This window comes from Synchiropus splendidus, chromosome 9 (genome assembly GCF_027744825.2).
Source record: "Synchiropus splendidus isolate RoL2022-P1 chromosome 9, RoL_Sspl_1.0, whole genome shotgun sequence".
Taxonomy (NCBI): domain Eukaryota; kingdom Metazoa; phylum Chordata; class Actinopteri; order Syngnathiformes; family Callionymidae; genus Synchiropus; species Synchiropus splendidus.
The window spans coordinates 24737701-24763019 of NC_071342.1; the positions used below are offsets into that span (position 1 = coordinate 24737701).

Sequence of the window (25319 nt, forward strand, 5' to 3'; positions counted from 1 at the left end):
ATTTCTGTGATTATTACGATCATTCATTTTACATTTTTTTCTGTTGACCACAACATGAGGTGCATTACAAATCACGAGCAAAAAATCTTTTCAGCGCTGCTCCAGTCCATGCGCACGCAACAAAGCGTAGGATTTTAGGAGGCCTCCTTCTCACATATGACGACTAGCAGTGAGGATGAAAGGGCCAGTTTGAATCAAGAATTCTGAATGCAGCCTTGTGTGTTTGTCATCTGTTTGTGTGACGCGGCATGCTTGTGTGCCACGTCCTGTGATGGATCAGTGAGAAACAATAGAACACAGGAAGTGAGGGCTGATGCGTTCCTTCAGCGTGGCAGCCTCGCACACTGGAGGTTGTGCAGGAGGAAATCATTCATGAAACCACTGCTAAGTCTTGTGCAGGACATTAGCAGAGTTGGCGCTCGAGAGGCTGCCGAGTAAAAGACAGAAGAGTGAAATTGTGCTCCCGAGCCATGAATAATAAAACAGGAAGTGGAGGGGGGCAAAGAATGCTGGCCAACCTAAACAGAAACGGCATGTGTTGAGAATCACACCATGGTTTTAGTAGTATTCTTCTTTCAGCATTTCTCGTCTGGAGAAGAACTTGCCACAGGTAGATGACCTTCTCGACCCATCTTGTGATTATTCGTCTGCTAAGGTGATGTGTCACATCCCACTCCAACTACGGGAGTCAGGACCTCAATATTTGACTATTAAAGTCGATAGGACAGCATCCCCTGTTGTGTCCTCACAGCAATTATCTCCAGCACAACATTGAAAACGTCTACTGACAAGTCACCTAAATGTTCCTATGAACTTCACACACATATTTTCATACACACCTCTGCATCTCATATGTTTTGTTCCTCTGAATCAAAGGCGTCTTTAGTATACAAGGGTAGCAGCCGAACTAGCCCTTATGTAACTGTCCGTGTCACAGGTGAAACGTGCCGTGACGTTTATCTACGTGTCCTGGGGAGGTGATAAGCGGAGCCTTTCTGATTTCCTTCATTATTAGGTTCAAATGGTCTGGATTACCAGAATGATGATAAGTCCTCTTCCAGCTAAGGGCCATTGTCTGTCCACTTCCTCAAAGACAAGTCACCACATTCACCTTGAGAAACACAAACCGTCCGTCTATACAAACAGCGGTGACATCACATCCTGCGCAACAGTAAATACTGAGCAACTTCAGACTGACACTTGCGTTCACTTCTGTGGCTTGCCGTGAGAACAGCCCAACAGAGCTAAAAGAACCAACACCAATGATATCTCCAGAAAGAGTGTGTGAGGAAGCTGAGCGCCTACACACTGACGAATGCAGCCAGTCTGACGGAATGTCTTTAAAACCGATCATGCTCAGCTTTCCCTTCTTTCCGGCATTCAACAATCCATATTGTGTCTTCATTATGACCAAGATGATGAAGCAGAGAAATCACCCCGTGCTGTCACTACCACAGCAAGCAGAGCACGACTTTCCTACTTCAATATTGACACTAATGATTAGTTCCTAGAGATAAAGAGGGCTTAAGTCATTGAGCGCACGACTTGTGGGTCGGACGCCAGCTGCTAGCATGGTTGCAATCATGAGAAATCGTCCATGGAGAACAGTGACGCTGCTCATTTCACTTCAAACACCTGACATGATGGAATGTAAAAACAGGAGCAACAAGGATTGATGTCATCCTTTACACTGGAGAGACAAAGCTACACGGTGGAAAACGGTTGATCTGTTACTTTGATGAAGTTTTGCACTGCAATGGAAGTCTGCACATTTCACATTAGGAGTTATGACAATAAGGACTCATTTGGGAACAATAAAAACCTTTAAATTGTGTTCAGATAATTACTTCAAAACAATAACTACTTAAACAGATGGAACTTTATTGCCTTTATCACACATAAGCAGTTGAAGTGTTGAAAACGTTAGAATGTGAAGAGGTTACCATTCGAATAATGACTGGCCATTAATTGATGCTGCAGCGTGATTATAAATAAGTAACAAGATAATGATTCAGCTTGTTGCTCCTTTTCTCGCGGTTCACTGGGGGCTCTGTAAACCATCAACCTGTTTCAACCTGCCTCGAGGAACACTTAGGAATTTCATTAGTCTGAGATTTTAAAATGAATCATCAAGGTATGGTGCTTTTGCAGGGAGAATTCTGTCACAAACCTGAGCTCACAGTGGCGGCAGCATTAGGAAACATTGGGGAAACACGGTACTACAGTTCACACTTGCCTTGCTGCCCAGCATTCCTGTCCAAGCCACAAGTTCTCACCAGGCAGTGGAAGCAAATATAGCGATCAATGAGGTTCACCATGGCCGTCTGCTCTTCCAAGTGACATCCCATAATCTGATGGTTTGGGCTGACACATTCACAAAACACAATAGTAAAATTTGACCATCACCAGAGACTTGCAGCCTTCAGAACATCTAACAAGACACTTCATACTGTGTGGTTTCTGTTGGTGCCAGATTGGAGAGATCAACTCTTTAAATTCTTGAGGATTATCTCGGGAACTAGACTGTCTGTGTCTGTGTCAGCAACACATTAAACACCAAAGAGCTCCAACTTGAATGTTCAGTTCAGATTGCAGAGCATCTTCGGTTACACCTTATCAAACACGTCCGGCAGCTTGGGACATTTTTGGGAAACAGTGATAACGAAAATTGAAAGGCAGAGAAAAAGTGTGAGTCATGCGAACAGATAAACTAGAAAGATTTACTAATTAAAAGCGGCGTAAACCTTTTTGGGTCGAATAAAAATACACTTTTCACATAAATAGTAACTTTCCCAGCCAGTGTGTAATTTTCAATCGTCAAGACAGGACCATTGTATGCACACTGGTTTGTTTACATGTTTCGGTTCAGTAGGACATGTTTGCAAGGAAAACACATGATGATGCAGTCTGACTAAAACATTTCACAGGAGTGCATGACAGGTCCAACCAGAACAAGAACTCTCCGCCGTGACTTCAAGGAGAACATGGTCAGACCCACGTGTCCTACAAGGAAGCCCATGAATCAATGTCTGGAATCAATCATAAAACAAATAAATAAATAATTTCCAATGGCTGAGGAATTGAATATGATTCCAAGAGAAATTACACAAACACGAGTAAACATCTACCGTATTTTCCGGACTACAGAGCGCACCGGAATATTAGCCGCACCCACCAAATCTAAGAAGGAAAATGGATTTTGTTCATACATAAGCCGCACCGCTCTATAAGCCGCGGGTGCACCGTTGCTGTCTGCGCCACAGAAAATGCATGAGGATCACTTCTAGCGATCCTCTAGTACTAGTTTTGAAAACGGGGTCCAGTGTCGAGACTGACTCATGAAACAATCTTGCCAATGTTCTGAACTCCAGTCATGAACTCCTCACATCTTATTTACATTTAAAGTGTTCAGAAAGCGCTGTTTTCACCCTCCAGTAGATCGTCTCTGTCAGCAGAGCTGCGGACACGCGGGCGAAAACAGCGCAATTTGAGCGCTTTAAAGGTAAATAAAACGCCCGTGATGTCATCGGTTTGATGTGACGAAGCTCAATATTTTTGCCAGCAAAGAGCATGTTCATTAGACTCTAAAAACTCGGGATGCTCCGAGAGACAGGGAGAGCACTCAACTGAAGCAGCTGTCTTCAACCTCTTTCATGAAAGTTCTCGCTCTGGACGGTTGCAAACGTTTCAGATTCACCGCGAACGCTGCATCTGACACACACAAGACTGCAGCGGATTCGGTCCCGGTTGATTCCGTCTTAAAACGACACCTGAGAAAGGCTGCTCATCTGGCGCGGTGAAATTAATGATTATTTCTCGGGCAATATGCTTCGCGTTCTGAACGTCACGCTCAGACCGGCGAGTGTCGCGAGTGACCGCTGCAGTTTCACTTTCATGAGCACCAGAAAACTCTCTGTGCTCCGTCAAGTGCTGGTGTTTTAAATATCGTATTGAATTCGTGGCGTTGACGCCCTTTAACGTGCATGTGCTGCAGGACGCAAACTTGACATGACAGACTGAAAAAAGCTTCCGCATTAGACACGCCGTTGCCAAGCGAGTGGCGAGTCGGGAGGGAGGAGCAGACGCATCACAAACCGCGGGCGGTGCCTCATCAGAACGGCTGCTGTCACATGTGACCGGATTTTGTGACCAGCAATGACAGGCAGTGGTCGGCATTCACAGATCACAACCAGTTCAGCCATTCATAATCGGTGGCCGATTGATTGGAATATCCCTGTAAAAATCAATATATTAGCCGCATCGTTTTATAAGCCGCAGGGTTCAGACCGCGAGAAAAAAGTAGCGGCTTATAGTCCGGAAATTACGGTAATACCTTTCAGAAGACCAAATAACAATAAAAATACCTTAGAAAAACTCAACTGCAGGTGAGCAACACTTTAAACCTCTGTTAAGTACTTAAATTATACAACTAAATATGACTCAACGAAAGGTGGGAAGTACATTTCCCATGTACTGGGATGACAGATATACACTAGATTGTTCCTCTTTCTCGTTCCTATTTGAAAATTAAACTATTTTCTATACTTCAAAAATAGTGAAATAGTTAGTGACTTCCATACCACTTTTTTCTGACGATGATACATGACATACAGTTTGGGTCACAACAAAGAATTACATCAGATCATGTGTAACACTGTCCAACGTGAACATTACTGACAAGGCAGCAGTGGGTCTCACTGTTGAGGTGTGACGTACAACTGAAACTCTAACTGTACTAAACAGTTATAATAACAATGTAGTGTAATAATAATAATAATATTAGCGGTGTGATCATAGCACTAATGATGATACATGCAAAATAGTTGACAAGCCAGTTTTACTTCATTAATACAAAGCTGTATCTTTGATCAAGAACATCTTCATTTCTCTTTATCCATAAAGATGTCCACTTTCCAAGTACTTGTGTTGCTGCATCAGTATGGTTGGACTGAATGGTGATTTGGAACAAAACACTAGAGATAGTCAGGTTTAAGATTCAACCAAGTCAAAACAACACGTGTTCAGAAATTGTTTTCTGTTTTCGTGTTTTACTGGATAAAACATGCAACACATGCAGGTGGAAAAACCTCATCACTAATTATCATTCCAAAGCTACTCAAAGTCAGAAGTCAGCCAACTCCGCTTTTCAGTTTGCCATTTAGAGAGCTGTTCTTAAACAGCCTGACAGGAGCTATGGTGCACACACAAGCGACTCTCCAAAGAGCTGTGACTCCGACTTCATGCAAGTCAAAAGGATAATTGTATCGACATGGGCCTTGACGTTCACCATCCACAATTCTGATGGACATACTTCCCTTGGAGAGGCTGACCTGAAATGACTGCAGGAGCACAGCACAGAATCCGCAATGAGTTCGAGAAGACTCGTCAGCTCGGGGCTAAAGACCTGAAAACCTCTCAGTACCTCTCTGTTGACAAATATCAAGTAACAAAGTAGACATATGTACAGACAAGCCTGACAACTGCGTCAAATGTAAAGAACATTTGGGAACACTGTTCCATTGTTTGTGGTAATGTATAGAAATATGTGTACAAAGAAGCTACAAAACACATGCAGGATTAATCGCCCTCCTCAGAGGGATGCATGAAAAGACGGTCACCACAGTTAAGGTCGACTAGACTAGACTAGAAAAAATAACATGGCAAACAGCATATTTTTCACCTGACCTCGGTGCCCTGTTATCTCGCACACGCGGATTTGTAGCTCTCAGAAAAAGCAGAATGTTCTGTGGGCAAGCAAACCAAAGATGTGTTCCCTGGCTGCATTGAACACAAACTATGAAGTATGGTGGCCTTAGTTTGGTGCTTCATTCAACCAGGACAGCTCTCATCAAGAAAAAAAGGGACGGCCCAAGCCAGAATCCTGTGGCATGAGCTGAGAAGAACAGTTCACTTCAGTGACATCGCTGACCTGAAATAAGCCAAAGGAGCGAGCCAAAATTCTGCCTGTGTGTTTCTCCGAACTGTAACTTCAGAAAGTTTCAGTCGGTGATACTGTTGCTTGAGTGTCATCCAAATATTACATTGAACACTCCACATACCTTTTACTGCTACTGTGATCACGATACTAAGATAACAGTTCAGAAAGGGGAGCGGTCAATAATCAGTCAGTAAGATGTTGTTTCCAGTGAACTTTTGGTTCACCAGTCCTGGGTAAAATCTAGTCAGTCACAATGACACACTGATAAGTACTTTACAATGATTAGTTAGTGGCCAATGTCATGTGAATACACAGACGAATAAGCAGTTTATTTACACTGATCTAAAATGTGAGCTATAGTTACTGTAACTGACTCCTCAATTGCATAAAAGCAGCAGCTATACACTCAGGCAGATGACCGAGGTTCTCACTCTCTTTACATTTAGTTGTCCCACTACTTGCACGGTGTGTGTGTGTGCGCGTGCGTGCGCGTGTAGTCGCCATGCGTAGCACCTGTAGTGGCACTTCAGGAAATGCCTCTCATCGGGGCTCTCGGCTGCGTCCAGCCCTGGGCCTTTACTAATGATACTGCCGTGAAGAGAGCAAATACCCCCTTCATAGAAACAGAAGTCCCATCCACAAACATGGACACATGTACTGAAACACTCCAGAAACATGACGCTCGGCAGCAGAGCAGCAGCAGCACAGCGCCTGATGCGCTCGCTGTTATTGTTCCTCCGGAGTGATTTAGCCCAACTGGACTTGATGGCAGCTGTCAAATGACGACAAAACCAAGTAGCAGGGCCACACCGAGGCACACAGCCCCACTTTGTTCACAAATACAACACCATGGGCACTTGTTCGTAAGTCAGCGAGTGAATTTCGCCTTCAATCCGCAGTTTGTTTATGTGGAGGAGGCAACGTTCCCCAGAAACAGCTCGAGCTAAGTTAGCCGCCAGTTGCTAATAACGCACTTGCGCCCATTCTCGGACAGCTAAAGGCTAAAAAACTGATTAAGCCTGGGAATTTGTTAAAACAAGGTGTAATGGATTTAGCTCAGCATGCAATTCAAGCAAGAACGACCCATTGGAAGACTTAACACGAGTCTATAGCAAAACATTGACAGCAAGTTCCTTTATTTTGACTGCAAACAGGATCGATACGAGTGGCCGTCATCAATAAAGGACGCCACTAACTTCAAGGATGGAAAGACAAGGCAAACCAACAAAGAGCGACGCTAAGAACCACTAACCAGAGGCACAACGTTAATAAAAACAAGCTCATTTAACCACAGCCGAGAGGTACAAAATGGTAGTAGTTTCCAGTTTTCTCTGATACTGCACTGAACGTATGTCATTGGCTGGATTTACAAGAAACCAACATTTCAGCGACCACGAAACGTGGGCATGTAGTGGTCCATCTGAGCCTCGGGTGTACAAGTACTGTGTCCGACAATGGACGCAACAGCAGCAGCAGCAGCCACTTTACCTTGTACACATCTCCGTACGTGCCGCTTCCTATCCTCTGGATCAGCTCGAAATCCTCTTGCGGATTCCTCCTGGACAGATCCACGTTGGAATCCATCACTGCCGCTGTCGTCTATGTCGCCGATCGCGCACGGTTGACAGGCTACAACGATGCGGGAACACAGTTTTTTGGGGGAAAAACATACGGCGTCAGAAAATATGAGCCCGAGTGCACTGTAGCTCCAACATGGCGTCCACTGCGCAATGCGCATGCGCAGTGGACTTCATGGCGTAGCCCTCCACGGCCACAAACAATGTTGGTCTCCAAAACGAAATACATTCGTTGGAAAGTTAGTATGAGCTCACAGCAGAAAGTTAAAGAATTCAAACTGGATTGTAAAGGAGTGGCTCTGTGGCCTGGCCTGACCTGGCCTCTCACTGCCAAACTGGGCTAAGCCTGGCTCCAACACTGGCAGATGGCTGATGAGGGTGGTGACACGCCGAGGTGGCGCAAGTTGACGCTTGAGCTCCAGCAGGTTGAGAGGGTAAAGCCTGTCAATTCAGCAACACTCACTCTTGATCCCTTTGACTTGCTCACCAGTTCCACTTCAGCTGCCGTCTTCGTGAAGATGCTTTCCACGGATCAGAAGTGGCCTCATACAATTATTTTCTGGCTGGGATCCACGAATCTCCACGTGCCACAGCAAAAATGAATGGGTTCATACCAGCTTTTATTCCTTTTCTTACAAATAATGATGCCCATTTACTTTTCCTTCCGTGTAGTTGGTTGAAAATATCAAAACAAAGATTAAAAAACATTTTCATCCATAAACAGTGTTGCTTCACCTTCCACCTGAATTCACAGATCAGGTTCAGTCTTGAGGTATGTATGAATGAGTCCGTCTATGGCGCCCAGGCTGACTCTGTGAGTCTCCTGGTGCTTCAGTCGGGAGAGGGGCTGTAGCCCAGTTGCTTGCTCTGTGTCCTGCACAGACCAGGAGCCCCGGGGGTCCAGCTGCGATGGTGGTCCAGAGACTTGAGGAGTCAACAGTTTCTTCAGGAGGCAGGACAGCTGAGGAGTCAGGAGCAGAACCAGGCGCCCACCGACACGGAGAATCCTGCAGGCATTAAACCGCAGATTAAAGGTGAACCACGTTCAACCATGGCCTTGTTGAAAAACTAGAGCAGCAAAAGCTTTATAAACTCAAACCACCAGAGCTCCACACGATAGAAGACAGGAGCGCATCATGCGTCTGGGAGTCTTGCCTTACCTTTCCATCTCACCAAGAATCAGAGGCAGGTCGGCCATCATGCTGGTCTTGGTGCCGAACTTCCTGCCGAATGGCAGGTCACAGATGACAGCGTCTACGCTGCAGCTGGACAGAGGAAGAGCTGTGTCGAGAGGCAGGCGTGTTTGTAAATGAAATTTTATTCGGTAGGAATTTTCATAAGAATCTGTGTCTGAACTTCAGGATCATAACAGACAATAACAAAAGACCTTCATGCACGTTTTAATGGGACAGGAATACTGGCTGATCAAACTGTTCTACCCTGTTCGGTGCACCTTCTGCTGGAAAATTATTCCAACTGTGCGTGAGTACCAAGTCTTGACAAGCCAGCATTCTTGAGAGGACATTTTGCTTTGTGGGAACATTTTTCCCAGTTCCAAGCCTCAATATGAGGATGAAGAGGTCAAAGTAACTGGGTCATTATAGTTGGGTTTCAGTGTGATTCCTGGTTCCTGAGTCCTGGTTCAGGTGAGCCATGTGTTTTGAATGGTCAGGTTCAGGAGAAAAGGCTGGGGAAAGGGTGACAGCCAGGAGAGAGATACAAACGCGTGTCTGTACACATGTATAGGTTGCATATGAAAAAACAGGATTTTCCTGCTGATCATTAAATGAATGACAATAAAGGGAAGAGAAGCTCATGAATGGGTGAAAATGTAGCAGAAAACAGACTCACAACCAACCAACACACACGAGGTGGTGTATGGGTCGTTACTGACCCATGGACGAAGCTTTCAGCAGATGTATCCTGTTTCCAAAATCTGCGAATGCCAGGTTCTCGCTGGCCTTCAGCAGCTGACCGTCGTCTATGTCCACACCCAGGAAGTGGACATCCTGAAGGTCCAGAGGAAAACAATGGCTTGGAATAAAAGGCATCTCTTCTCAATGAAACCAACACTTCGGAGCCACTACCAAACACTTGACTCGCAGGAATAAGTCAAAGAAGCCTGATGGTGTCCTACAGCTCACCTGGTGTTCCTGAGCTCCTTCAATCAAAAGTGTCCCCACGCCACACATCGGGTCGATCACCCAAAAACCCGGCTGGAAGAGAAGCCAGTCACTAACTGAGCTGACGGGGACCTGGGTGTGTGGGTACCTGTATGGCTGCCAGAGAGCCCATGGCCCAGGCCACCGTAGACCTGAGCCCCGTGGTTCTCATGTAGCTCCGACTGGCAAGAGGCAGCCTGAGGAGGACGACAGGCCGTCAGAACTGCACGCGACGACACCATGGACGAGAACTGTCCTCCAGCAACAGGCCTGGACAGGGTTCTCAACATCTCATGGTCAGTGGAGTCTCAAGACCGCTCTTCACCACAAACATAAGCTGGAGCTCCCAGAGGTGCATCATAACTCGGGTGCTGCTCCTTGAGCCCCTCATGCAGTTAAGGCAGGTGCAGACTCACTCACCGGGTCAGAGGGATCCCAAGCAGGCAGAGGTCATCACTCAGGTACACGCTGACCTTCAACAACAGAGGAAGAGCCAACTAAAATGCGAATCCTTTCAAACATGATTGACGAGAATCTTAAAACATCAGACCTCCAGCTGAGGATTCTTCAGATCCACCTTCCAGTCCAGAGCCCGGCTCAGTCCGCAGCCTAGAGCCCGGCTGATCTCCTTCAAAGTAAGCACAGGTGTAGTGGCTGAAACGTACATGTAGAAACCCATCCATCTCTGGACAAAAATATCCAGTCGCCTGGGCTGAGAACACCTGAGAGAGGGGAGCAGTCTTGTGCTATAAACAGCCAGGACCAATCATGTGCTGGCGTTTTCATACCACTGAGGAGGATGATCAGATTATGGACAACCTTTTAAAAATGTCTCCATTGGTTCAGCCAGGTATAAAGGTATTTTGCTGACATCGGGACACTTCAACCTTCACGGAAGGTTTCCACCGGCGTTTTCAGAACTTCTACACGTTAGACCACATTTCCAACTCAGGTGAGGATTATGGCTTACAAACTTTTTGCCGGACAGTTTCTTAAAACATTAATGTCCTAGTCATGGCTCTGGTACTCGGGCAGCAACTAAGGACTGGACCAGTCACTGACTGTCTCTTAGCTCCTTAGAAACGTCACATTCGAATTGCTCAATATGTGGTTTGAACCGATGGTCCCGAGCTGTGTGGACCTGATTCCTTAATCGAAAGAACGATATTTCTCAGGAAAAAAATAAAAACAACTGTACTGAAACTAATGAGGAGCTGAGGGTTGAAGCATGTCCTACCTGAACACTGAGGCATCTGGACAAGGCTCCAGAACATTTGCAGCTGATCCTGAAGGACACTTCATCTGACTGCTGCGGCGTCTGGTCCTCGCTCTCACTCGCCTTCAATTCTGTGAAGGTCAACAACAGTCAAACTAAACATGCACAGCCAACAGCCAACAGTCCTGCCACCTAGAGAGTCCTCAGTGCAGCCGCCCACCAGTCGTCCTGGAGCGGAATGTTCCGAATCTTTGTCACTGCTCTTCTCCTTCTTGTTCCTCTCATTGTCCAGCCCATCTCTCCTCTTCCTCTTCCTCCCAGGCTCATCATCTTCACCTCTGAAGACTCCTCTCACTTCAGCACATGTCTCCAGCCTCTGAGCTTCACCCCAGCTCAAGAGCTCCTCCTTCAGCGATGTGACTTTCCGATGAGGACCCGACAGCTGCCTCTGCAGGACTCTCCAGGTCACCGCGGCAGTCCTCCACGGCTCCGGATCTGCCAACAGTCTGCTCTTCAGAGCCGAGGCTGCGCAGCCTGGGGGTGATGGGCTTCATTTGAAGGTCAGCTGGTCAAACGAATCCACTCTCATCTGTGCTGTACCTGGGTTGGTCTGGGCCGCCAGCGTGAAAGGTGGATCATGTTTCACCAGCAGGAAGATTCTCTCTGCAGACTTCAGTTGCACGATGCTGGTGACCTTGGCGCGGGAGCTGAAGAGAACCTTCCCTGCCAGTGGGCACACCTCAACACACACACACAACACGGAGCCGACTGAAACGAGACGACTACTACCACACACATCCACGGGAAACGATACATGTCTGTGATCGACTGTGTTCAATGATCGATATTCGGAGAAACGAAACCAGATTTGTAGGGAATGTTGTGCCTGACATGGTGTGTTGACAAGACTTGAGCTTTAGAAGAGCCACGAAAGCTGATGTCTAATCCATCCATCTGGGACTGCTTTGCACAGTCCTGACACTTTTCACGTCCATTCAATCACTACTAACGCGTCAGATCCAGCGAAACGCCCGGTACCTTCTTTAGCGTTTTAAGAGCTCGCGGCGAGCGAACTCACCTCTTCAGCTTGGAGCTTTTTCTTCACTTCGTCCACCAAGAACCGCTCCATCCCACTAGCGGCCGTGCAGAAGTACCGAACCGGCAACGCTTGTCCTCCATTTGGAGACATGTTCCACAACTACAAATGGATTTCTCTCATGCGAGGCGCCATGTTTGTTTACATGGAAAACTGCCGCGCGAATGTCAGCCGCTATGGGGCGCTATAACAATACGAATTAACATATCGAGAAGGTGATTTCAATTTGATGTGTAAAAAATGCATTCGTTACCGACTGTTTTCAACTGTTGTATCCGGGAAAAGAGATATATAATATATTAAACATTGATACAATCCGAGATCATAAATTACCAAAGGAAAAAATATATAAAGCCATTATTCAAAACTGTTAAAAGGTGCTGTGTTTTTATCTATAGTATAGTATATAGAGTAAGTAAGTTATGGAGTAAGTAATTGTGATATATAATTGACACCAGAGGTTCAAGGCTATTATGAGCCTCTTACTGTTCTATTAATTGTATTTAATGTTCCCAAGTAATTTTAATTTTAAAACTTTTATTTCCTATAAGCGATTGGACTCCTTGGATAGGGGGCGCTCTAGTCCAGGCGCTCTGCTTTATCCGAGTCCTCTTGACGGATGTCGTTGACTCTGCAGGCGGAAGCGAGAGAAACACCGCACAGATCCACCTGTCGGTGAAGCGGCGGGTGAGTTTCAGGTGTAGCCGTCTGTCGTTGGCTGTTGGCTCAGTCTAATCTCTAATCGAATTATCCCTGCGCTCAAGAAAAGACAAACCACTTGAACACGTCAAATGTGTCACGGACAGTAGTTCGAGACGATTCCGTCATTTATTCAATGTTGTCGAATAAGTCGAATAAATGTAGCTGTTGTCAGTCTCTTGTTAAGGATGTGTTTTGACTGCCTCATGTCCACGTCGATGGTCTGATTTCAACGTATCTGAAAGCGCACGAGTTGATCAAGGTTTGTGGGTAAATGAGCTGTTTTTCGTCTGGAAAAATAAACAGTATACACCTTTTCTCTCTTAAGTCAGTCAGTAAAACCAGTGTCAAACACGTAGTTGATTAGAACACGTTTTCAAAGCGAAGTTGATGGATGGCTGTATGGAACTGTCAGTGATGTAACGGAATAATGATAATAATGATGATTTTTTTGTGGCTTTCCTCCCACGGTCCAAAGACATACTCACCTGGTGAGTTGGACACGCTAAAACGGCCCCTGCGGTCAATTGACGATGTATGTTAACTGATATTTGACAATGACATTACCGTAACTATACTGCGACTCTACTGGTCATCGTCAATATTTCTCATGCATCACGTCATCTTGGCAGTGTTTTGCTTCCTCGTCGTTTGCTGTTGTTTATTATGGTCTTTATAAGCTGTGAGAAATGGAATCAGAATGCATTTGAAATGTCGTGTGTTTCGTATTTCTCCTTCTGCCTGCAGCGTGAGAGGTGTTTAATAGTTTCCTCTCGCGCGCGTGAGCTCGCGCTCGTCCGGTCATGGGTCAGCTGTTTTCATCAGAGACAGATGTTGCCGGAGCGAGAGAGGCGATCGGCTCGCTGCTGTACCAGGCCATGCAGCAGGAGGGCGCTGTTGCTCGACTGGCCGTGGACTACCCGCTGCTGCTGGAGCCTCACGAGGGCAGTGCGGACCGCTTCACTGAGCAGCTGAAGCAGGTCGGTGCTCAGACGTTTCTGCCTGAAACTGTATAACCACTGCAGCTGTGCTGGCTTCCGTTTCTTCCATGGAAATCTACGGCGCTTTTCAAGTGACATGCACGTGTTTATTTCTTTTATCCCCAGATCTCGATATATCTCAAGATTATTGTTGAGATAACTGTTATCGCGTGATCTGGATCTCCAGATCATTTTTATCTGGAGCTACAATGGTAAATGTCAGCGCATGCGTAACTGCCTCTCTGGCAGGGCGTTTTGTATACTTCCTCCTGTAACCACCGTGTCTCCCATGGCTTCAACGTTGTCAGTCACTGTCTGCAAGTCTGTGCGCTTTTAACCCTCTGATCAAGTGCCTTCTACTCAAAATAATACCATATGTGGCTAAGCTATAGGTATTACGCCTCCCTGGAAGCGACATGCTTGACTTTATATTTTTTATCCCGGGATAAAAATGATCTCAAGATACAAATTATCACAAGGTAAAATTTATCATGAGATAAAATGATCTCTAGATAACTGTTATCTTGGGATAAAAACAATAAAGTCATGCATGTCACTTTCAGGGCTCCGTAGAAATCAACACGAAAGACTGGCCACAAATAGCTGTGGTTTTAACTGCAAATAAACGCACATACAATCCGAGGTGGGCAAAGTGCAGCCACATGTGGCCCTATTCCTGTACTAATATGGCCCTATAGTGATTTCAATGCTAAATGTTGGGATCTTGTTTTCTGACTTGGATAAGTGGCTTGCTCTGAACTGGGATGTAGCCTTGAGTGTGGTGTTCCCCCCGGGCTGGACACACCTCACTCCACCACTAACTCTGGATTAGCTGGTCCAAACTGCCTGCTGAGGGATTTCTCGGACCTGGTGCTGGAGCCTGTGCTGCCAGTCACAGGTGTGTTTGGATCTGGAGGCTTCACTGAAGCTGGTTGTTCCGCAGCTGCAGGTGGACCTGGGGAGCAAGGCGCCCGTCTACCTGAGAGACCTGATCGGGAGGCTGACGTCGTTCGCCGAGGAGCCCCGTCTGGCCGGGCTCCTGGGCCTGGTGGTCACCGTGGTGATAGACATGCTGTACTCAGGCAGCAGACAGACCTCGGCCAGTAAAGCCAAGTCAGGACCTTCCTCCGTCCAGGTGAGCCACGCAGGAGAAGCACGTTTTTTTGCAGTGGAATGCAGTGAGACGCTCTCCTGACCCCCAGCAGAAGGTGGTGGAGCTGCAGGAGCTGATGGAGGAGTACCTGAAGCGCTGCCAGATCCACCTGAGCGACAGAGCCAGACTCATCCAGGACTCTCAGAGACTGGAGGCCCAGCTGAGCATGAGCCTCACCCAGCTGAAGACCTGCCTGCTGGCAGGAGACTGTGACTCCAGGTGACCTGGCAGGACTCCAGGGGAGGAGTTGAGGGAGCGATGCTCAGCTGCCTTCTGCTGCAGGTTGGTGACTCGCTGGGCCAAGGCAGCAGCGTTCCACACGCAGATGTTGGTGCACCTGGCTGCTCTGGAGGATCAGCCCGAGCCGCTGGCCGCCAGGGCGGCGCTGGACCAGTACCAGGAGGCGCTGACCCGGATCCTGGCCGCCTACAGGTCAGTGTCCAGCACCTGCTGCAGAAGTGACTTCTGGAGTGGTGTTTTGGTCATGTCTCACCACCGCGCATGTCCAAAGGTCCTGGGTTCCATCACATGAGATGACTTTGTAGTAGTCCCACCTGTGAGCTGAGGAGGTTTGCGCTCTCTGAGTGCGACTCTGCTGTTTTGCTCTTGTCAGGAGCTACAAGTCCAAGTCAGTCCATGTGGTCAAGTGCCGCAGTGCTCTGCGAGGCTCCCCCGGCGAGGCTCTGGAGGAAGGCTGCATGACCGGCCTGACGGTCTCGGACCGTGAGACAGGAAAGAGCGCCACCGTCAGTCTGGACGCCCTGCAGGAGGAGCTGGGTACTGCGACCCTCACTCACACACCCCACGCAGCTCCGCTTCATTCAGCTGACTCCGCAGGAAGAAGAGGCCTGGGTGAGCTGGTGGACCTGGACCAGATCCCCTCAGACCAGTACCTGCAGGCCTACCTGGACCACCTGTTCTCCACCAAGGGCCCGGGGGCCGAGCTGCAGGACTACTTCAGCAGAACCGGCCAGAAGCTGCGATGTCTGCAGCTGAAGCCGGAGAGCAGGGCGTCGGTGTCGGAGCCGGACGGAGGCCCGGCACAGACGCCGCCCGGAGAGTGTTTGATGCTCAGCATCATGGAGACCATGAAGCACTAGACTCTAACATTATGACCACCCAGCCGATGACTCTCGCTGCCTTTGGCTCCCGCAGTGGTCAGTGGTCATCCTCAGTAACCCAAGGTACGGAAGCCGTTACGGTCCAGTCGCAGGGTTATACTCCGGCTGCAGCCATCACCAGGGAGAGGCAGGACCAGAGCCACCACAGCTGTGCCTCAGCAGTCTGGACTGTCTATTGTTGTCTCAATAAAGTGCCACAAATCCCAGCTCCAGGTCGACAACTGTGCTTCTTGGTGTTCTGGACAGGAAAGCACTCAGAGAGCGCAGCTGCAGTCCCCACAACACGAGCTAATGCGCTAATGCTAAAGAATCCGTCCCAAAACCCCTGGCTCCAGACGGTGGTCCGGCTCTCTCCCACAATTGGATCAGGTCTTGGACCTGTACCTGAACATGTCATCCACATCCGTCTGTAAGGTTATGGGATCGGCTTATCCTGGTGAGGACCTTCTGGCTGGACCCCACAATGTGAGGGCTCAAACTTGAAAATAACTGGGTCCAGTCTGTCCTCGCAAGGATAGAAACAAACCTGTGTGAGTGAGTGAGACTGGCTGTGCAGCAGTGCTCGGAGAACAATTGACAGCGGAGGCATGCTTGAGAGTGTGAGTGTGTGAGAGCTCCATGAGTCACACTTCACAGCTCCAATTACTGCTCTCTGAGCTCCTGATGTCGACTGATTGCTGTTATTACTCTCCTCCTCCCTCGCTTCTTTCAAGGCTCAATCCCTTCCTCTGTTCAAGGATTTGTTTTCTCCCCTTAAATGAACAGAAGCCAAAAACTGCGGTGGATCCAGAACAAAACCAAGTGGTTGAGGAACCTCAGCTTGACTCCCTCAGGACCTTGACTGAGGTCAGGAGGCCCATGGTGGTGGTGAGGTCTCGCTCCACGAGCCTCTACAGGGGAGGACACTTCCCTGCTGTCATGGCTCCAGCAGGTTGATGTTCTCGCTGCAGAGATGAGCCAGTGAACTGCTCCAAAGCTCGTCTGCCACTCTGACGCTGTCGCTGCAGAACATCAATGACACGTTGGTGAATAAATACATCAGACTGAACTGACGGATGATCAGTCAGTAGAGGTCAATAGAACGACAAATGAAGACGAAGAATATGCAGTAAATAAGAAACAAATGTGAATTTGAAACTCGACTGGAACCTTCATTTTCCATCTCTGGGCTCCCAGGGACCAGCGGTAAAGAGAATCGCGGTCCGCCTCCCACACTGGCCGCAGCAGCGAGGCCGTGCGTCCAGTTACTGTGGTGATGCTCTGTTTCCGTGGCGACGCTTCTACAACATCCAACACGGCTTGCCACGCACCAGCTGCGTGCGCGCGGATGAATCTCGTGATGCGCACGTGGGGGAGATTTAAAGCCCAGTATTTGTGATTGTTTCTGACGTGTTCAACCGCCGCCATCCAACGGCACGTCTGCATGTCAGGATCAAGGCTCTCTCACTTCATTTCCTAAAAAATACCAGAAATAGTTGACAGAAATAGTTGATGCCACATTCATGCTCAGCAAGTCTCCTACGACAGATGAGTTAGGTTTCATAGAGTCTGACTGCAGATTGATGATTCAGTGAGTACAGCGGAATACAGCTTATTTATTGAATATCTAACTTAGTGAATTGATATTTCTGCATGAACCTGGGTTCAGATTTCTCAAACTATTCCGGGTATTTTATAGGCAAAGAAGTGCGTGAGCACAGCCGGTCTGTCCCTTTATCCTGGTGAGGGCCGCAGCTAGCATAAAAACCCAAGTAATCGCGCAACGGAGTTTTGCTACACGGGGAACAAATCAATGTAACAACATGTTTGTGTGGACGGCGCTGATCGTGTCTCGTAAAATAAATGAATATTGTAGTCAGGAGCTCACTGTCAATCACGGGCTGTCACGTGAACGTCAAAACATTCTGACACTTGTACACCCCTGGAATGTTTCTACGAGAGCAAGAGTCGGACTTTACCTGCTGAACTTGCCTCAGTCTTTGAATAAACTTCTGGGCTCAGCAGTTCACTGACAGTTACTCAGCTAGTGAAACGCTGAGTGGCTGCTCGTTCGTTTACAAATCAGCGGACATTTTGCACTTCAACCTGCTCAGGTGAGTTTCACCTGACCGGGCTCACATGTGAGAGGAGAGTCAGGTAGCGAGATGAACTGTTGGGACTCTCTGCTCCTCAGGAATGGCCCCGGCTGCGTGGCTAGCCTGGTCATCATCGAGGTGTAAACATGGGCTCAGAGCGCCTGCGGGTCATTACCCATCCTCGAGGTCCGTCCTCTGCTCCCTGGCGACCGACCTCGTCTTCCGTCTCTGGAGCATCGGCCACCTGCCTGTGAGGCGTGGTCACTGATGCTGCTGTGTGCTTCTGAGCCCTCAGTCCTCAAGTCTGGCAGATGGCTCGATTGCGGTGACTGCTCTGAAGTGACGGTGCAGCAGCGACACTCTCGCCCCCCCCTCACCGCACTCACTCTCTGATCCGGGCTGGGAGTTCACGCCTCACCAAACCCAGGCGCTGACTCAGCAAGTCTTGCCATGGCACGCGCCCGAGGGCTTCAAAAACAAGAGGCTTGACGCGGGGCGTCTCTGAAACAGGGTATCCCAAACTTGATTTTATTGGTTTTAGAAGTACCATGGAGAGCAGTCACAGTTAGTGGCAACACACGTCATACAGAACAACGCTCCTCCTACCATGTGGTGATCAGCAAACACAAAGATTAATTTAGGATTAAACACACAGTTACACACACACGACGGAGGCGAGCCAGAACTCAAGAGAGTCACAATGAGAGCGTGGGCATGGACGGCAGCAGAAAGCCTCTCTGGTACCGTGACTTCTGAACACGGCTGGAGCTGCATGAAGGAGGAGAGGGGTGCCACCTCGTCCTCTTCATCAGACTCTTCATGACTCGTCTGCAGTCCAAGACCTGAGCTGGAACATGGACGTGAGCAGCACACGTCACTCGTCTGTATCTTTGAGCGTGAAACCATGGCTTGCTCAGGTTATTGCTTCAGTGAAAGACGACACTCTCGAAGCTCCTCCCACCTGAACCACCTGCTCTGGCTTTGACCGCAATGATGGCTACGTTCCCGTTATTGCTTCCTGGAGCGGAGTCCCACTTCCAGGGGTTAGAAAAAGGCGTTGCACGACAGCAGCGCCCTTAATCTCACGCCACTGGGGCGGGCTCCTTTCTGAAGCCTCCACCCTGAACTTGTGGTTCGCCAACGTGCGACGCCGGCGACTGTTAGCAGAGCGAAGCTTCTAGCGCTCGCGCTGGAGCGTGTTTAAAGGCCTTTTCCATTCCTATGGCCTTGAAGGAACAGGAGGAGGTTTTGGTCTAGTTATTGCTGACCGACGTGACCTTCGACAGTCACGGTTTATTTACTTATCTGTGAGGCTGATTGTACACGCTGTGTCTGTGTGCAACATTGTGAGCGAGCGAGCGAGCTCATTGATCACGTGTCGTCTTCATGATGACAGTGTTTACGCGAGTGTCGGGCTCCAGAAGAACAAGCCTGAAGAAACAGGACACCTTGTTGTTGTTGTTGGGTTCGTTTGGATTTTAGCCATCTAAAGATGACCCCCTTCACCAGAAGGTCATGTGACCAGTTGGAAAATCTGACTTTAGAACTGGCAACATGCAACTGAAGCACTGAAATAATGGAGTTTAAAGTGTGTTGAGACAGAAATATGTCGCGTCGTCGTGACTTCATTGAGCTGATTCCGGCAGAACAGTGCGATGGGTCAGCGCTCAGAGAGCATCGCCGGGCTGTAGCGCATGTGCTTTACTTGACTAGTTTGAAATATCAAAGTAAATATCCCTGCTGCTTTGCATTGACAAAATAAGACTCCAGGTCAGAGAGACACCTGACAGCTGCTCTGCGTGGCATGAGGAGGAGGGGGAGGGGCCACAGCGTGAGGGGAAACGAATCTCTCAAGAGCCAAATAAAAGCTGTCAGATACCAAAATACATTGGAACGGAAGTGATGAGAGTGTCACGAGCGAATGAAGCAGGGAAAAAGGGCCACCACTAGGGGGGTCTACCCATGCACCTCCCGGGTCAGCTGTTTCCATCACGCCTCAGACAGCAGCTGACTCAAGGCCCCGCCCACAGACGCCCCGTACAAAGCTGATGATGAGAGTCATCATCATCATCATCATCATCAATGGTCGGTCTTGGACTGCAAACGCTACGCACCCAGGGGGCGACAGGTTTTGCTGGGTCAAGCCCAGCCTCGTGAGGAATACTGACTTCTTTCACGCTGCCGTCCATGCATGAGCAGCGAGCGAGGTGATGAATCACTCCGACATGGAGAAAAAAGACAACACAAATCATGGTCCTCTGAGGACACGCTGGAAAGCCCACCGAGGTCCTGGTGGAAAAAAACACAGCAGGAATGAAGGAGGGATCTGAGAAGGCCCAGATCCACAAACACAGCTGCGAGCAAACTTCCCCCAAAAAGGCAATATATGTCATTCTTGAGAGTAGTGAGTCTTTCCCATAAATAAATATGTCTCTGGCGTGACGGCCACCGCTCCGATAACACTGTACAGTATATACACATTAGTTCTCCTCACTGATGAAAGAACCTTTAGTTGTACGCTGGCCCCGCCCCCGGCCCCGCCCAGAGGACAGCAGGGGGAGGAGCAAGCTCTTTTTCGTACAAACAACCCATGCAACTCCCATATAGATCATTTATTTAGATACTGTCGAGCTCTCGTCTCACATTCAATAACAGCAGATATTGCCTTTTCAACAACGACAATGGAAATGTGCAAGTGACTCCCAAAAACCTCAACTAGTCTTTAAATTAGTTCAAAAATAAAAAGATGAACAAAATCTATACAGCATGGATTTTTCCTTCAAACACCGGGTGCGGAACGGGTTTCTCTATAGTTATATACACACACGTTATCATTCATGCACAGTGTCGACAAGTAGCACATTGACATTCCCAAAGTTATAGAGAGGGCGGGGAGGGGCTGTGGGGGGGGGTCTGGAAAAGAAAGAAGGCAGAGCGACACAGAAGGACAGACGGACACCAGGGGGACGCACATGCTGGGCAGGAGACGTCCGGACCTCGCCGGCCCAGAGATCAACGTATGGCTGTAACTTCACATTTGTTTTTCGCTAAGAAAAGAAAAAGCTTCAGGAATCCGCGAGAAGATGGCGGTCCATTCGTCCCAGTGAGGAAAAAGCCGGGCGGAGTCACAGAAGAACCAGTGCAAGTCTCTTCCTTCATCACGAGAGAAAAAAAATGCTGACCTCGTCAAAGCCAGCGCAGCGGAAACCCAGCGGTTACAGAGCTGGTCGTATGTACAGCGGCGGCTAGGCTAACCATCCAGCTAAATCCAAGCACGGAGTTTTGAAGAAAAGCTCTTGTTTTCCTGTTCGGTTTTGAAGCAGCTGCCATCTGAGGCTAACGGAGCTAGCACGCGGTCCACATGTGCGCCAGCAGAGGGACGACCCGAACCCTGCTGCGCCTCGGTCGGACCTCCACGGAGGCTCCTCCAGAACTCGCTCACCCAAACCTCCGAGACGGTACCGAGTGTTCAGACGGGCCGCGAAAATGAACCAAACAAACAACAAGCGTCTCAAATCCACGGCACAAACAAGGCGTGCACTTTTCCGCTAAAGCCAACAATCATTAGCAGTACAAACGTAGATTGGTACCCTGTTGAAGCTACTGGAAAAGTCTTCCACTTCTTTTTTGTTTTCCCTTCACAACTTTTTACAGTGTACAACCTTCAGCTCCATGCCAGTGAAGAGACATACAAATTTCAAGATCATTTTTACATCCTTTTTTTTCAGCGTTTATCAATTCCTATTTGGTTGTTTTACGAAAGACATTTAGAAAAGTCCGGACGGGACCGAGAAGATGGTAGAAACAGTTCCCTTTGGCAAAAACAGGGGTAAACTGCCGCCGAGAGGCCGACTGGGACGCCGAGCCGGAGAACTCCTGTGGCTCCTCCTCGAGCCTCCCCATCACATTTGTCAATCGCAGCAAAGTGGATCTCCATCCCATCGTCTAATGAATAACAAAGGCTGTGGCCTCGGCGCCGGACTCTGCCAGGGGCTAAAAGGATTACATGAAGGCTGCAACACCACTTATTATATTACATGTTAGAAAACACCGCGGAGAAGAATCAATTTGGAGCCACGCAGTGATGTCACTGAGCGGGAGATAACAGTCGTAGATCAGGCTTCCAAAGCTTGGCCTCAGGTCGCTTCTGTCTCAGAACAGGGACCCGCGGCGCCGGTGGCCTTGCCGGGTCTGGGCTTCTCGTGACTGACCGTTTGAGTCCTTCTAAACTCTGATTCGTATCCAGGATTTCACGCCAGCCGAGGGGGGCGGAAGGGGAGGGGCATGTGAGCCGAGGCGGAGGCTCGAGGATCAGTGGGCGGTGGAGGCGCTGGGTACTGCACTTGATGGACAAGTCCAGGTCCCAGAGCCTCATGAGTCTCTCATACTCTCCCTCTCAGAACAGGCCGATCAAAGGCAGCCTCACACTTGTGTTGGTGGGAATCCGTAAATTGTGATTGAAATGCCCGTATTTTTTGGACTATAAGTCGCATTTTCGGGAAATGTATGTTACAAAAATCTGTAGCAGGAAGTGGTAACAGCACGAAGCTCCTCCCACTAAGCCACTTGTATTCATTGCTGCCGACGTCTGTGACGTGGAGCGGAGCGGAGCCAAGAAGTCAGCCGGGTTTTCATATTTCCTGCTCTGGTGAGTGTGAAAATAGCAGTTTCCAATCGTGAGAAGTAAATAAATATCTGCAGCCGGTGCGTCCCGGCAGATGTGCGGGCTGTACGCAGGAACTCTCTCTCTCTCTCCCTCTTATTCCCATTAAAGACAGCAAACCACCGCGATCACATCGATTATATGTGTTGTGTTTGCCTGTTGTTGTGAGGCTGGATCACGTGAGATCTCTGCGTGGAGCACCACCTCCTCCTCAGACAGAATTATCCGGTCACGTAATGCCATGTCTGCTCTTGGCCATGTGAATTCACACCTAAGATCGTGAAATTAGATCCTTAAATACAGACAAGTCGCACCGGCGTATCAGCCGCAGGACCAGCAAAACTTTGAAACAACGGCGACTTATAGTCCAGAAAATACGCTAATGAGTTTTATAATTAGACCAATCTCTGTAAGCAAAGTGGCTTCTCTGGACTTTGATAAGTGAAGGGAACCAGTGACACCAAAACAGGGGGCGCCCACAGCCCGAGAGAAAGTCGGAACTCTCGGAAGGATCGCACGAGTCGGACCAGGCAACACACGACCAAGTCCCTTCCGTGGTTCCCTCCGGGCCTGGACGGGCCGACAACATGTCGCCGGGCTGTGTGGGATGAGTCGGAATCTTGGACGACCGGCGGCGCCAACTGTGCCCATGTTCTTCTGCCACTTCATGGCTGGTCCACGACACCAGTCTTATCGGCTAACACAGAGAACTAGCTTGTCGTCGTCGCCGAACCGTGGCGATACCTGTGACACCACTGGTGGTCTGCTGGATTCTGGCGGTCCACGACACCAGCTTCCTCTCTGTGGAGCCCTGAAGCTTCATGAAGGTCCAAAGGAAGTGGAACCACGGTCAGGTGGCGCCTAGAATCCTACGGTTTTTGAGGAAAGCCCTTGAGGATGATGGGTCTGTTGAGCGAGGCCTTGAAAGCCTGAGATACATGGCTTGAGTTTGGTCGGTGATGAACCACAACAACTTCATCTAGTCTAGTCTCACTGGGACCAGTGTGTCTGGACGGACAGCTCTGGTCCACCCCTCATTTTTGGTCAGGGCTGTCCGTCAGGCAGGTGGCGCCGCTTCTTTTGGAGAAGTTATCTGTGCTGGGACCTCTGCAGCTGGGGCGTCCTCTCAGATGACTGGGCGAATGGTTCGACGTCTATATGGCTTGTACAGAAGAACCACAACCAGAACTGCGCAGGAAAATGGAGGCTTGAGACATCCAGTGACCGGTCAAGTCCCGACTCGCTCAGTGGCTTGGCCAGGACGACAGGGCATCAGAACCTCGATGAAGTTCCACCTGCGGCACCACCCACCCAGCCAGCCAGCCAACACGGTTGTGGTGGCCCGTTTGGGTCCAGGTGTATCGCAGGCTTTCAGACCGGCAGTGACCCAGGGAAAGTAAGACCGCATTAGCAGGAGAGGCGACGCGCAGCAAAAACCACAGAAGATACGACAGAGGTTCCTCTAACAGTCATCACGAGAAGAGCCACCTGGTCCAGAAATGGCCCTGTTCAAGGTCATACAACTCCTGATTGGGAGCCGACCTTCATTCGTTTGTTATCTACAGTTCAGAAGCGGAACCAGAACATTCAGCAGCAAAGTACCTGTATTTACATTAGGATCCCGAGATGGCGTCTTCCTGCTCTGGGAGACAGTTTGGTAGCAAATGAAGCCTTTTTTTTCCTTCACAGTGCGGAACCCTCACACGCTCGCCAACATGTGGCGTCGAGTGTGAGGGTGATGTGGCGGTGTTTGGTCCCAGGCGGCACATTCCGGCCGCTCGGCGGCGCCTAGCGAGCCGCCTGGTATCTGCTGCCAGTGTGGGTGTGAGATGAACGTGGGGGCGCTGTCCGTCACTTGGTGGTGAAGTCAAGAAGAAAGATAGTGAGTGTGAATGATTGCTTCCCTTCTTTCTGTTCCAGCTGCGTCGCACTGATTCTTCCGCTGACTTCCATGCATCCGTCCTCTCCCTCCTCCACGGACGCTCCATCTGTACATCCAGTCCTTGGTCTCCAGTGTAAAGGGAGCCACAGATCAAGCCTGGTCCTGCACGTGCGCCTCCCCCCTCCACGTCTTCAGAAGCCCTGGATGTGGCAGTAGGCCTCCAGTGAAGAGAAGAGGATGTAGAGCAGCCACAGGCTGAAGAACAGCATGGCGGTCAGGGTCTTGGCAGTCCGGGGGCCGCCCAGCTCTCCGCCGATGTCGGGCCGCCGCCGGTACATCAGCACGGCCACGCAGATGAAGGCAAAGATGGTGAAGAGCGTGACGGAGAAGGCCAGCGTGCCGGGGTTCACCTGGAACTCCTCTCCTTTGGTGTGTTTGACGATGGCGGCGATGGACCAGGCCACCTGGGGGGACACACAGGAGACTCCAGTTTCCTCTGCGGCTGAGATGGTAGAGTGGTCGGCCTGTGACTCTGAGAGGCGGGGGTTCGATGCCCGCCCCCCTCCCCTGAATGTGTGACTCAGTGTGATGCGCTTCGGTGGCTAACCATGGCAAGCGCTACCTGAGCAAGAGCCATGTATAGCATAGCTCCGTAGCTCATGTACTCAAGCACGAAGGAGTCTGGCTCCTTGAGCTGACTTCAGAGATGGAAATGCTGCCACAACCAACCGCAGTTTCTCTGGCTTCGTTCCAAGTC

The 25319-nt window shown here is 49.2% G+C and overlaps 4 protein-coding genes across 18 annotated transcripts in view; 1 reads left to right on the forward strand and 3 right to left on the reverse strand.

Annotated features, from left to right (window-relative positions):
* The window catches only part of LOC128764475 (mitogen-activated protein kinase kinase kinase kinase 3-like), a 34552-nt gene extending 26896 nt beyond the window's left edge, over positions 1–7656 (reverse strand). For all 8 annotated transcript variants that reach the window (XM_053874197.1, XM_053874201.1, XM_053874199.1 and 5 more), the window contains exon 1: positions 7427–7656. In XM_053874197.1, coding sequence (XP_053730172.1) covers positions 7427–7522 — 96 coding nt within the window. In that variant the 5' untranslated portion in view covers positions 7523–7656. The remainder of the gene's footprint in view (positions 1–7426) is intronic.
* Positions 7657–7858: 202 nt separating this feature from the next.
* On the reverse strand, positions 7859–12141 carry thumpd2 (THUMP domain containing 2). Its single transcript, XM_053874211.1, has 11 exons — positions 11972–12141; positions 11494–11632; positions 11086–11427; positions 10915–11024; positions 10228–10305; positions 10098–10150; positions 9787–9874; positions 9660–9731; positions 9410–9524; positions 8676–8796; positions 7859–8522 (listed from the first exon to the last, which is right to left on the reverse strand). Exons 1-11 carry the CDS (start codon positions 12080–12082, stop codon positions 8264–8266), a joined length of 1488 nt encoding a protein of 495 aa, XP_053730186.1. The 5' UTR covers positions 12083–12141; the 3' UTR covers positions 7859–8263.
* Positions 12142–12612: 471 nt separating this feature from the next.
* On the forward strand, positions 12613–18236 carry LOC128764662 (uncharacterized). 6 transcript variants are annotated; one of them, XM_053874617.1, is made up of 7 exons: positions 12613–12676; positions 13436–13668; positions 14612–14803; positions 14871–15040; positions 15104–15253; positions 15435–15598; positions 15659–18234. In XM_053874617.1, exons 2-7 carry the CDS (start codon positions 13492–13494, stop codon positions 15919–15921), a joined length of 1116 nt encoding a protein of 371 aa, XP_053730592.1. In that variant the 5' UTR covers positions 12613–12676; positions 13436–13491; the 3' UTR covers positions 15922–18234. The 6 variants fall into 6 exon arrangements, with proteins under 6 accessions (XP_053730592.1, XP_053730593.1, XP_053730595.1 ...); XM_053874618.1 differs by having other exon boundaries at positions 12627–12950; positions 15659–18235; XM_053874620.1 differs by having other exon boundaries at positions 12627–13668; positions 14618–14803; positions 15659–18236.
* Positions 18237–18514: 278 nt separating this feature from the next.
* The window catches only part of slc8a1b (solute carrier family 8 member 1b), a 102248-nt gene continuing 95443 nt past the window's right edge, over positions 18515–25319 (reverse strand). For all 3 annotated transcript variants that reach the window (XM_053874615.1, XM_053874613.1, XM_053874614.1), the window contains one exon: positions 18515–25026. In XM_053874615.1, the coding sequence (XP_053730590.1) occupies positions 24754–25026 (273 nt within the window). In that variant the 3' untranslated portion in view covers positions 18515–24753. The remainder of the gene's footprint in view (positions 25027–25319) is intronic.